The 13,599-nt window shown below is 32.2% G+C and overlaps 2 protein-coding genes across 4 annotated transcripts in view; one reads left to right on the forward strand and one right to left on the reverse strand.

Annotated features, from left to right (window-relative positions):
* GABA-B-R1 (gamma-aminobutyric acid type B receptor subunit 1) overlaps positions 1-13,599 on the forward strand; it is a 596,854-nt gene that overhangs the window by 288,372 nt on the left and 294,883 nt on the right. The gene's annotated exons all lie outside the window — the stretch shown is intronic.
* LOC143191202 (uncharacterized) lies at positions 9,264-12,629 on the reverse strand. Its single transcript, XM_076396069.1, has 2 exons — positions 12,303-12,629; positions 9,264-12,200 (listed from the first exon to the last, which is right to left on the reverse strand). Exon 2 carries the CDS (start codon positions 11,722-11,724, stop codon positions 9,766-9,768), a length of 1,959 nt encoding a protein of 652 aa, XP_076252184.1. The 5' UTR covers positions 11,725-12,200; positions 12,303-12,629; the 3' UTR covers positions 9,264-9,765.

Below are 13,599 nucleotides of genomic sequence, written 5' to 3' on the forward strand. Positions count from 1 at the left end.
CTTATAGTAAGTTTTTATTTATACAGGAAAATGTTTTTATTTTTTTTAAATTTATAATTTAATTAAGTAGAATTGATAAAACTGCTTAACCAACTGACAAAATTAATTACATTACAACTATATGATCACCAAACTCGAACGATTTAATACCATCTAGAGTAAAATTTTTCTGTGATTCTGAGATAATTTCTAAATGAATTCAAAGGGAAGACAGATCAACAGTTTGGATTGCTTCACCAAAATAATGCTTTAAAATATTTTTAGTACCATGTTGAATTGTTTTAAACGTTATTCCATTACATGTTTTAGGTTATATAAATAAGTACGTTATAAGCCTAAAGAAACAATTATAACAATTTTAAAACTATAGAAGAATGGAGATTTATTTTCAAACAGGTGATTAAATATGTGGGCAAGTTAAATATATAGAGACGATACTCTGTTCTGTTTACTTGACTGATACCTTAAAGAATCATCAAAATGTGAGATATGAAACGTCATCGAATGATATATGGTTATTTATAAGGTGTTAATTTAGATTATACATTATTTCTTTCGTTTCTACTTTGAAGTCTATGCTCAAAGCACTATCGGTTTGAGGTGCATGGTAGTTGTAGTTTAATTATTATATGTAAATAATAAATCATCCAAACTGAACCAAATATCTTTGATCTTGATTCAAATGTTAAAATGCGTTAAACAGCATCTCGGATAATAATAACTCATATTAGAGAGCTGCTGCATCTTTTACTCATTAGTATGTCATGTTAATTAATTCTTCCCGTTATTGTAATATTTGACAATGGTTAACTTGCAAATTTGGTTAAATTTTTAATGATTATATTGTGAACTATGGAGAGAAAGAACACCTTTTTCGAATAAGGCTTGTAAATATAATTAATATTCTATTAACCAACATAGCCAGCGCTCGGGAGAGTGTGTACTTCTCAATGAATACGTTGTTCCTTCACCGTCGTTATCGTGACGGTGATCAGCTGAAATTGTTCCAGGTTTTTTTTTCCAATTTCCAGAATGACCAGCTAGAACCAAATAGTCTTTTACTGATATCGATTCGGGTTAAAGAAAATTGAGTTTGCGGGCAACAGAGACCCTAGGATACGACCGGGATTGCCGTATTTGTTTTAACTACGAAGGTTGATGAATGGGTGGGAATTTGTTCAATTTATTTTCATGTTGTATGGTGTCAAGGGAGTACCTCACACTGAGCATGTTCCTGAAGCTTTTCACGAACGGAATGCCTGATTCCAGAAGGGTGTTCACGTTCCTCACAAACCATGGGGCACTGAGTAAAGCACGGACTTTTTTTATATTGGAACACTTGTGCTCCGTAGAGGCAGATTGTCAATACGTTTTATACAGAGTCAGTTTCTAGCGGATTATGAGTTTGCTTTTTCTGCAGAGGAGTGGAAATAGTAGGCTGTACTCACCGTTGCCTTTTTATTAGCGTGCTGAATTTGAACTGACCATTGGAATCTGTCCTCGAATTAGAAACCGAGGTATGGTATCTACTGGAGACAGGTGATAGGCACTATTTCAATTTGGAGGCGTTATGCATGGAACTTCTTTCGGCGATGGAACAAAATTATCTGAATTTTGCTTGGGTTAATCTGCAATCGCCAGAATTTGTACCACGCAATCCCTTGGTGGATTGCTTCGGGACTGTAACCGGTGATGAAGAAAGCCGTGTCGTCTGCATACAAATTTGTATTTGATTGCTTGGGAAGTGGGAAATCAGCCAAGAAAAAGTTGAACAGAGCTGGAGCTAGCGGAGCACCTTGTAAAACTCCTGTGGAGATTAGTTTCCGAGAGGATACTGCAACGCCGATTTTGACTTCAAAGGATCTTGAAGGGAAGGGGGTTTGAAAATACAAAAGTCCAAGATTTATTGCAAGAAGACCCAACCGAAACTTAAAGACAATTGGTAGAAGCGTTAAATGTGACCCGGGAAACGATTAGCGACCGATTACGAGCAACGGGAATATTCACAGATGGGAAAATGGGTGCCACATCTATTAAATAACAGGAAAATGGAATAATCATCCCTGAAATGCTGCTTCAAAACTATGATCCGAAGTTAGTTCTACATCGAATAGTGACGGATGATGAAATGTGGATTTATTTTGAAAACCCTAAGCGCAAAAAACCATGGTAGTCACCTGGCAGAGATGGCCGATGGACTCTAAGGCCAAGTCGTTTTAGTCGCAAGACAACGCTCTGTGTTTACTGGGACCAAAGTGACGTGGTGTATTATGACTTCTTGATCGCTACCGATAACAAGTGGTCAAATTGAATCGTGCGTTTATCGAAAAAACATCTAGAATGGACTGAAGACACAGTAAAGTAATTTTACAGTAGGATAACGCCGTCTCATAAAGTAAAAGCAGTCAGGAAAGCACTGGGATCACCTTAGTGTGTGTCATAAATTTTTGCTCAATATTATTATTATTTATTTCATATATTCATTTAAACATTCCTTAATAATCATTTATATTTCATAATAAATTTAATATTTATTATCTACATATTAGGGGACGTAGTGAAAAACTTACCTCTCTTTTTGAAGGAAACGGGGCCACCTGGGAGTGAGAAATTTGGCAGCCTTAGGTTCGTCCATCGATCGATGGACGAAACCCATCTGGAGGAAGAATTTTTAGGCTCAATATTTTTGTGTCATATACGCTAAAAAATAAATATATTCCAATAAAACGATAAACGCCCAAATCAAACAACCTGGAATAGCCGTCAGATCAATGATACAAAGTATATAAACAAACCCAGTGGGTAGCTGAGCGATCTAAGAGTTCAACTTGCCGACAATAACGTACTAGAATCGAATCTCACTGGGGATAAAGGGTTTTTTTAAGTTCATAAAATAAAATAAAGAATAATGCTCGTTAAAATTAAGTGAATGGTAAGTGTGTTACGTGTTAAGTGTTTTTATATTTAAAACGATATTAAAAATAAAGTGAGTGATTAAAACATTTTTAAACGAAGTTATAAAATTTTAAGCAGTGTCTTGTGTTAGTTTCGGTTATTACCATATTGTTGGAATTATTAAGGAATTATAGCAAGTTAGGATAAAAAGGCCCACCGCCACATACAAAACTGTAAAAGAAAAATCCGACTTACGTACAAATTTCATCTCAACATAGATTCACAAAATTCAAGAATAACAAGAATTGCCTGTTTTATTTGCTTCCAAGATATTTAGATCTTAGAAATCACAATTTTTGTTTAAGTTGATGTATGGTGAAGAAAAATAAAACACATATTCTTGCTTAGGGAGGCATAGTATATCGTTTTGCTAATGGTAATTCTGAAGGTTGTTAAGATATTTCTGTAAGTTTTAGTGGTATTGAATTCTGGTATTGAATTATTTTTGTAATATAATTTGTAATATATATTTTGGATTTACATTGTCACAGGATTTAAAATTAAACTAACTACATAACTTGCACAGATGAACTACATATAGGATACATATAGGACAAATAGTAGAAATTGTGAATTATTAGTAGCTCATTGGTATATATTTTAAAGCATTAATAAATATTAAGGTATTTAACGATTAATGCAATAAAATATGACTATATGACATTTAATTCTTTAAACCTTGTTTCAATTATTTTGATTATTTACCTTATAGAAAAGTTTTAGAAAATTCATTGTTAATTTAATTATTATGAATACATTCTTTTAATTTTCATTAGAATTTCTAAAATGTAAACAATAAAATACCTAATTGTGTTCGTTATTGTTTTAATATACATTCTAAAGTTAAATATTAATTACACAACTGTTCTATTCATATTCATTTCTGTCACATTCATTCTTATATATTATCTGTTTTATTTATATATTATATTATCTGTTTTAATATACAATCATCCATTATTTCATTTATCATTCCATACTTACGTTTATAACATAAAAGTATTGAAAGGCTATGTATATTTATATTTCATAAAAATGATCTTACTTATGAAACTTTGTTACAACATTCAGGGGCGTAATAATTTACATTTATTAATTCTTTGTCAATTATTAGAAATTAATGGAAGTTAGATTTAATTAAAAGCAATTTAAAAAATGCCAGTGAATGAAATTTCCTGAGATAGTTTGCATATATTTTAACGTTTTAGTATACAAATATTTAATAATTTAATTAATATTATATATCAAATTTCTGATCTTGTAGTGAAAATACTAAGAAATAAATTTTGGTAACATATAGTAATTGAGGTCGAATTTTGACCACAAGGCGATCAGTAGTAGTAAATAAATTATTAGTGTATAATGTAATAGTCCTTATAGTATATCCTCTCCTCTCTTATCTTCAGTAGACCTCTTTCGCATTTAATTTTCGTAAATACTAATTTATGTATTAGCAACTTACCACGCTCTAGCTATAATAAAATCAAATAGCATAATTTCCTTCGCAACCATAATCGAGGAACGAACCAAGATATCAATGAGCAGGCGAATTTTTGCTTCTTTTTATTTCGGCCGTTGTTTTGACAGCAGCGTACCTTCTGTCCCCTCGTCCCTGGCCGAGGAAGTTTCGAGTGATGCGTGGGCCTTGCAAAAGGCAATCGTTACGGAATATCGCTGATAAGGGATTTCATTTTCGGAGTGCCTCGAGAGCGACAGAAAGGAGCAGCAGAATATTAAATCGGTCGGCGACAGTTGCTTTTATTTCGCTGCTGAATGAGATTCTTGTGTGGGCTCGAGGATTAAGTTAATGAAAATATGACTGAATTAAATTGTATGTATATATGTGATATTTAACAAATTAGTATACAGGAATGATTTGTATTCGAGTTAATTGAATAAACAGTCATCTTCAAAATTAAAAAAAAATTCGTCCAACTTTGTTCAAATTAATACAAAGTTAGAAGTAATAAAACTTGTTTTCATAGTATTTTCAATATAAAATGAGAAATGTATTTGATTCTTAACATTAACTAAAACATTGAATATTTGTGTACTAAAACGTAGTAAAATATGAATAAAATATGAAAAAATAAAATTGCATTAAATTAAATATAATTGCCATTAATTTTCAATAATCAACAAAGTATCAATAAGTGTAAATTACTACGCCACTATATATTATAACAAACTATCATAAGTAAGATCACTGTCAGAACTCTAACACCTTCAAAACATCAAATAAAAGTATACATGATCCTTCTTTACTTTTAAGCTATAAACATAAGTATGGAATAATAAGTTATACCGAATAATTAATTAAGAATAATAAATGAATGCATGTTTGCATGCAGAGAATATATGAATAAGATATTTGGTTTTTAGTATGTATATTAAAATAATAAGGAACACAATTAAATTATATATTTTTTATAATTTAGAAATTTTACTACCAAACTTAGGTCTATAAAATAAGTAATCAAAAAAATTGATACAGCATTATGATTGCATTAATCATACAAACCCCTTAATACTTTTAATTGTTTACAAATATACTGTTAATATATATATATATATATATATATATATATATATATATATACATATATATATATATATATATATATATATATACATATATATATATATATATATATATATATATATATATATATATAATAATTATATATTAGTTATTAGTATCTAGGATTGGTCATTTCTTGTCACACTGGACACTTCTTGGCCAACATTCCAATTATATCCAGATGAAATCATTTGGCGCTACACATATTATACAGGACAAGACCTTATACAAGACCTTGGGGAGTTTTCATCTACAATTCACCCTGTATGTTTGACGGCAAGTGATTCAAGCGATACCCAAGGGACCTGATTGCTGACACCATAACGGGAAATGATGGATACCCACTGCATCATCGGCGATCAGTTGCGAACAATGGGCGATCGGTAGTTGTGAAGGTAAGAGGACAAAATGTTGATGTAGACAATCATTAGATCGTGCCATAGTCGCCAATATTATCCAAAGCTTTTGAAATTCATCAATGTGGAATATTGTTATAAATTGAATATTGTAATTGTAATGTAAAATCGATAAAGTATATATATAAATATTTTAATAAAGGTAGCGATATGGCCGTCTTCGCTGTAACCAATGCAAATGACGAAATATCCCAGTACCAAACGGGTCGCTATGTAAGTAACAACGAAGCAATTTGGCGTATCTTTTCATTTCCGATCCATTAAAGACAACCTACAGTAGTCCATTTGGCAGTCCATTTAGAAAATGGTCAGGAGAAAAAATGTCGAGGATTAGAGATTGTCGAGGATCTCATTGCGACCATTCAGAATTTTCTTCCGAGACAGTTCGTCTCCTTCAAATCAGTTGACACCGTTATGAACCAGGACGACGTAGTCAACTATCCCATGGAGTTTTTAAATTCACTGGAATTGCCTGGATTACCACCTCACAATTTGAAGTTAAAAGTAGGATCAGTTGTCATCATGCTGCGTAACATTAATAAACCTCAACTGTGCAATGGAACATGACTGGCTGTGAAAAAGATGATGAATAACGTCATTATGGCAACAATTATAAAGGGAAAGTACAAAGGAGATGATGTCTTGATCTCGCGTATACCGATAATTCCAACGGAGTTACCATTCGATTTTAAACGTTTGCAATTTCCAGTACGTCTGGTCTTTGCGATGACCAGAAATAAATCTCAAGGCCAGTCGTTGGAAGTTTGCGGAATCAACATGGAGTTTCCTTGTTTTGCGCATAGACAATTATATGTCGCGTGTCCCGCTTCGGAAAACCGTCATCTTTGTTTATTTACGCACTGTAAAACAAAACAAAAAATATAGTTTATCAGAAAGCTTTAAATTGATTAATAAACTGTTTCATAACTGTGTGTGTCTGTAAATATATAATAGAAATCTTATAAAAAGCCAGTATTTCCGGAAAACTCTTTTTTTTAAGTATGAAACATTATGTGTAATTAATCGAAAATAATAATACAGATTCATTCATACGGAGCATTTTTTTTTATTAATTACGGATTATTAGGTCTTTTATTTATAGATTGAGGCAGTATGAAGTCCGCCATGTCAGATAGTAATTCATAATTTCTTCTATTTGTTCCATCTATGCTAATTATAATATTTCATTTTAAATCTTGTATATTTTCATAAGTTCATTTATTTATTCATTAATGTCTTTTTTAAATCCATATTTCTATAATACATATTTCTTACCTAAAATACACATCACAAAAATATTAGATACACCAATCTGATTAACAGAATAATTTATTTACCTAGATTCTTAAATAAAATTATATTGATCTTTGCTTTTTTATTCCATTCCTCAATCCCGCCATAGTAAATAGCTCTTCTTTAATATGTCTTCTATGGATTTCATTTATCTATTACTTTCTACTTTGTTTTATGTCCATGGCTTCCCAATTAAATTAATAGTCTTATTAAAGTCCGTATCTGTTACAATTTTATGTACTTGTTAAATACAAAATTGTATTCAGGCAACTTATTTTATTATTAGTTATTAATTTTAAAATGTTATTTTGTAAATTGCGGAAAGTATAATTAAAATGGTTAAATTTTATTTATTCAGAATGGGGAAAACATAACAAAAAGTAATATTTTACGGAACAGCAACAAAAAATTGAAATGTATGATATATATCAAAGTTACTGTTGTGCTTTTACTATGGTAAAATCGAAGAGTTAAAAAGACAGCTTAAATATCTATTAACAATACAACAAAACAATCATGGCATAATATCTTATCTATAAAATCATACTAAATTAATATAGTATATTAAAAGTATATTAATCAATACCCTTTTGTTTAAGTAAATAAATCCTTTCAAAATTATAAAGTTTTTAACTGATTGCCCTATATAAACAACTTTTTAAAGGGCTACAAAATTTGACTCTATATACATTGAATGACTTTGCTCTAAAACTTTTTGTTCTATAATCATATTTGGTTTCAATGTAATATCGCCACAACCCAATTGTGCACGCTTTGGATTTAAACTGTGGGTAATATTTTCATGCTTTCTTCTGTTGTGTTTCTGTAAAAAAACAATATACATAGGAATAAGTCACACATTAAATAATAGTGATTATAATTGAATCACAAAAATCCTAATCGAACTCTATGTCGGGTACACAAAAATGGCATTGTAAACAAACTGAAACAAACCATGTAAACAAACAATCGCGTTATAGAAATGAGCCAATTAAAGGCATTTGAAGGGCAACTCAAAAAAAAACAATAAAAAAGGTTCCTCAGCAAAATATTTCCTCGGTTTCGCCTATTTAATTTAAACCTCTATATAATTCGTTATGCTCTGGAACGCCATTGTGGCATACCAATATGACAACCATCATATTCTGTTTCGCTGGTCATCAGTGCTAATAACACGTGAGGTAACTTGTTACCAATTTGATTCAATTTGACGACTTAAATCAGAATTTAAGAAGACTACTTCTTGGCATAGTTATACAATATTAATGTGAATGCAAAACGAAGTAAGTGTTTGTCCTCTAAACTTGTAATAACAGTCAAAACAACAGTAATAACAGTAAAATAATAACAGTTACAATATATCTCAATAAATACTGGTTTTAAGCAGTATTTAAATTTTTTAGTAACAAAATATTTGCCAACATATATATATATATATATATATATATATATATATATATATATATATATATATATATTATATATATTATATATATATTTATATATATATATATAATTATATATATATATATATATATATATATATATAATTATATCGTTAATTGTTAATCATGTGAATCGCTTTATTGTTAATCATGTGAATCATAATTATTATTATTATTATCATTGTAGTGCTTTGTGGTATACGATGTTCTTTGTTTGATTACCTGGCGCATAGATAAACAAATCTGATGGTTTTCCAACACGGGAACAGGCAACATACAATTGACCATGTGAGAAACATGGGTTTTCTAGATTAATACCACAAACACTTAATGTTTGCCCCTGGGACTTGTTTATAGTCATAGCAAAAGCAAGCCGCACTGGAAACTGTAGTCGTTTAAACTCAAATGGCACATCAGTCGGAATCATTGGGATGCGCGGTATGAGAACATCTTCTCCTTTATACTTTCCTTTGAGTATAGTTGCTTCTATCACATTGTTTAGTAATTTTTTTATCGCTAACCGTATACCGTTGCAAAGACGCGGTTGGTTGATATTTCGCAACAATATAACCACCGATCCAACCTTTAATTGAAGATTGTGAGGTGGCAATCCTGGCAAATCCAGCGAGTTTAAAAATTTCGGTGGATAGTTGACTACATCATCTTGATTAGTAGCCGAATCAACTGATTTATATATCCTCAATTCGCCTGTAATTTGTTCTTGAATTTTGAAATTTAATTCATTTACATCTATGTTTTTTGCAGCCAGTATAGCTCGTTCGCTCAACCAATCATGGTTTCTGTAACTTTGAGAAACATCTGGAAACACCTTCTGAATAAGTTCATCTTTTGATCGAGTTAACTGACAAAAACTTTGAGGAAAGTTAATGCAGCCAGTCAACATGTCTATAGGAAATTTGCCATTACCAATGTCAATGAGTTGTTTAGAGAATATGTTTCCAGATTGGTCATTTTGCAACTCGACACGCATATTCTTGCTTAAATGAAGTACTTTGACATGTTTCCACAAATTGGAGGACTTTAGACATGCATTGAGTTCATCAGCTGGCGTTGATCATGGAATCACTGGCAATGTTTGACGAAAATCTCCTGCTAATAAAAGCATTGCACCACCAAATCGGTTATTATTGCTACGTAGATCTTTTAAGGTTCTGTCTAAAGCCTCCAAAGATTTTTTATGTGCCATCGTGCATTCATCCCAAACAATCAATTTACATTGCTGCAAAACCTTTGCCATTGCAGAGTTCTTCGAAACGTTGCAGGTTGGAGTTTCATTGCTTTGCATATTTAATGGCAATTTTAGTGCTGAATGGGCTGTTCGACCACCTTCAAGCAAAGTTGCTGCGATTCCCGACGAAGCGAGTGCAAGTGCAATTTTATTTTGTGAGCGAATTGTTGCTAATATTAATGAAATCAAAAAAGTTTTTCCTGTACCACCAGGTGCATCTAAGAAGTAAATCCCTCCAGTTTCATCATTTGTTACTTTCATAAGAGTTTCAAATACATACTTCTGTTGTTCATTTAACAGTGGAAGATTTGTTTGAATTAATTCTTTCAAAGCGTTGAGATCATACAGTCTTTCTCGATGCAACTCTTGGTTAAAAGCGTCATGCATTGGACGATTGGGCGCGGTCAGGCCTAATTGAATTAATAGTTTGTTTGACATTATCAAGCACATGTCCTCAATTGAAATCAATGCTTCATTGTAAATTTCTTCACTGATTTGTATATTTGGATTTCCCATTCTATTCCGTATTTGATACAAAATATCATCACACATATAATCTTTGTACTTCATCCACAAATCAATTGGGTTTGATGGGAAGCATGTAGATATGATTATAGAAAACAATGTTCGTATTTGATGAGCGTGTGATGATATTACAGCATCATTGAGAGTTTGATCCCAATGAGCGTCATTTTCAAGCAATTGCAAACGTTGACAGGCTTCTCTGTAGGATCCACACAATTCACCATCAACAGTTCGTAACTGTTGGAATGATGTTGGGCCACGTACATTGACTAATAGCAGTCGTAAATAAAAACATTCATCATTGCTTGGATGTACTGAATAAATCCGGCCAATCGCATCGGTGGAATATACATCTGTATATCCTGGAACTGGTTTTCCTTGTTTCCGTCGTATAAATCTCCTTGAGGATTGATTCCAGGTATAATATTTTGGCATTTCAGAATATAGCAATGTTTGTGCGAAATCATCGTTTTGGCATGTCTCAAAAAAACTGGTTAATGTAGTAGATGGTGGCTGAGCAGCTCTTTGTACTGCGTTCTGTGCTGTAAAATACACTCTTTGTCCATTTTCTAAATGTACAGCTAAGTGAACAACAGAAGGGTGTCTCTCATGAATAGGAAAAGAAAATATTCGCCAAACTGCTTCATTACTACTGACATAGCGGCCCATTTGGTATTGGGTAACTTCATCATTAGAATTCTCTGCACCAATTCCAATCACAGCCATATCACTCCCTTTGGTTACATATTTGCAAATGTATTTAATCGATTTCACTGAATGGCAAGATTCAACGTTGATGTGTGCTTTGAATGTCTTTGATAAAATGGGTGAATATGGAACAATCCAACGATTATCTATTTCAATATCTTGTTGATTTAATTTGACAATTGTTGATTTTCCATTGTCTGCTGTCGATCTGCGACGATACAATGGATAACCGTCATTACCAGTAATTGTTTCCGATATTAATGTCCGTGGATATCGTTTTGAACATTTACCATCCATCATACACGGTGAATTTTGATTAAGAGTTCCACAGGGACCATGTATCATGTTTTTGATAACTACCTCATGCAATCCAGGATCTACTTGTACATTAGGGATTTCAGCTGATATCACTGCATCAACTTCATTTGGCCTTATCTTTTCAACCAACCAAATCAAAATGTGTGCATGTGGCAATCCTCGTTTCTGCCACTCCACAGAATACATCCAGCAGCGTGTCTCACCAAACACATTATGTTTTACGATGAAATTCATTAAAGATTTCAACTTTTGTCTAAAGACTCTGGCTGTAATATTATGACGATCAATGGGTGATTGCCCAGGGAATTACTCCTGCTTAATTTCTATCCATTGCGGATTGCATGTAAATGTGATGAACAAATCTGCTGTACCATAATGACGAACATACGACATGGCATCTTGAGCATATTCGTGCATATGCCGAGGGCTTCCGATGTATGTTGCTGGAAGAATAGTCATCCGACCGACATTCTGTGCATTTCCATCAGTATTAATCGCATCTCGAAGGTGAATATACTCTTCAGATCGGAGTTTGGTTTGATTCAACCTGATGAATGTTAATCTCTCCGTTTCAATTTTAACATACATGTCAACAACATATTTGTGATATAATCGGCGACATTTCAATATGTGATTATCTTCATTTTCCCGAATCATTAGGCGGTATGAATAATAGTTCATTGAACTGACTTTTTTGTTGGTTTCAGAACCTGTAAACAGATTTTGTTTTAATAACATTCAAATATAAAATTAAAATACATAATATAGTGACTGAGATATTATCGCCATAGCTAAACTAATATTTTAGTTACCTGTAATGGGATTTATCATTTTTATTGAGAAATCGTAGCCATCTTCACCTTGCCAAAATATAATGGGATATTGCAGTGCATCATATGAACGGTGTGTTTCCTTTATACGTTGTAATTGATCATTCCGACGATGTAAAACAATATCACGGGATTCCAAGTTTTCTCCAACTACAACGATAGCAACTTCATCAATAGTTGGTGCATTAAAACGTCTTGTATGTTGACCTGCAGGTGTTTTATCAGCTCTGATTACAATTTTGTGATTATCGGATGGCATCAGATCCAGGGCAGTTTTAAACAATATAATCAATTGATTGCGTTGATGAAATAAATTTTGTAATTGTTCTACAATAGACCTTTTTACTAAATTGTTGTGTGCACAACGCAGATCAATTTCTTGTGGTGAATTGCCCATAAAATAAATTTGCAGGAATTTGTTGTCGCTATCTGACACTGGTAACAGTGAACCTGCTCTGTGATATATTTGCCCTTGTATCTGTAAATAAAAAAAATATTATGGTGTGGTATAAATTAATGGATTGTCAGTGATCAAACTTAAATAATATTTGATCTTAAAAAGTATATATTTAGTTTTAACTAATATCTATCAATTATAAAATATAATAAAAGTGTCACTGAAACTGAATCACCATATAATATGATGACTAAGTGATATATTTCGTAATGATTAAGAAATTGAAGATTAGTAACACATCTTAACTTTGGTGACAGAAAATTTTGTTCGCTAAAATAATTATGATTAACTGCTATAATACATACCTTGAAAGTTGGCATAAAATTTTCCCGAACTGCATTTGTTGCCCCAAATGAAGTCATTTGAAAGCAATTGTTATATTGTTGGATATGTGTCAAAAAGTGTATAGAATCTGTTCCTATTCCTGAAACCAATGAGTACAATGGTTCTGGTGGTGGATCCAATGGTATCAATTTCACTTTACCATTTGCGCAACACAATCCATTGGCTTCGTTTTTGTATTTTAATGCCTTACAGTGTGAGCAAACCAAGTTCATAGAACCAATAACAACACATTGGTAGTTACTGTAGTCAATTGACACATCGTAACTGAAAGCAGCTCGATTCAAACTTGCGCGATTATTAGTTGAACGTCGCGCTCGCGGTTCACGCGTTTGTGATATCCGAATTCTTTCACGTTCATTTCCGTCGTCACGTTCTTTTGCAATACGATTATATCGGTAATTAGCTTGGTTTATAGCATTTCTGGTTCTTCTACCTAAATTGCTTCGTCTTATAGGAGGCATATCAAATATAAATTAT

This window comes from Rhynchophorus ferrugineus, unplaced genomic scaffold (genome assembly GCF_030347505.1).
Source record: "Rhynchophorus ferrugineus isolate W39M unplaced genomic scaffold, kcgeb_rfMv2 rfM2, whole genome shotgun sequence".
NCBI lineage: Eukaryota > Metazoa > Arthropoda > Insecta > Coleoptera > Curculionidae > Rhynchophorus > Rhynchophorus ferrugineus.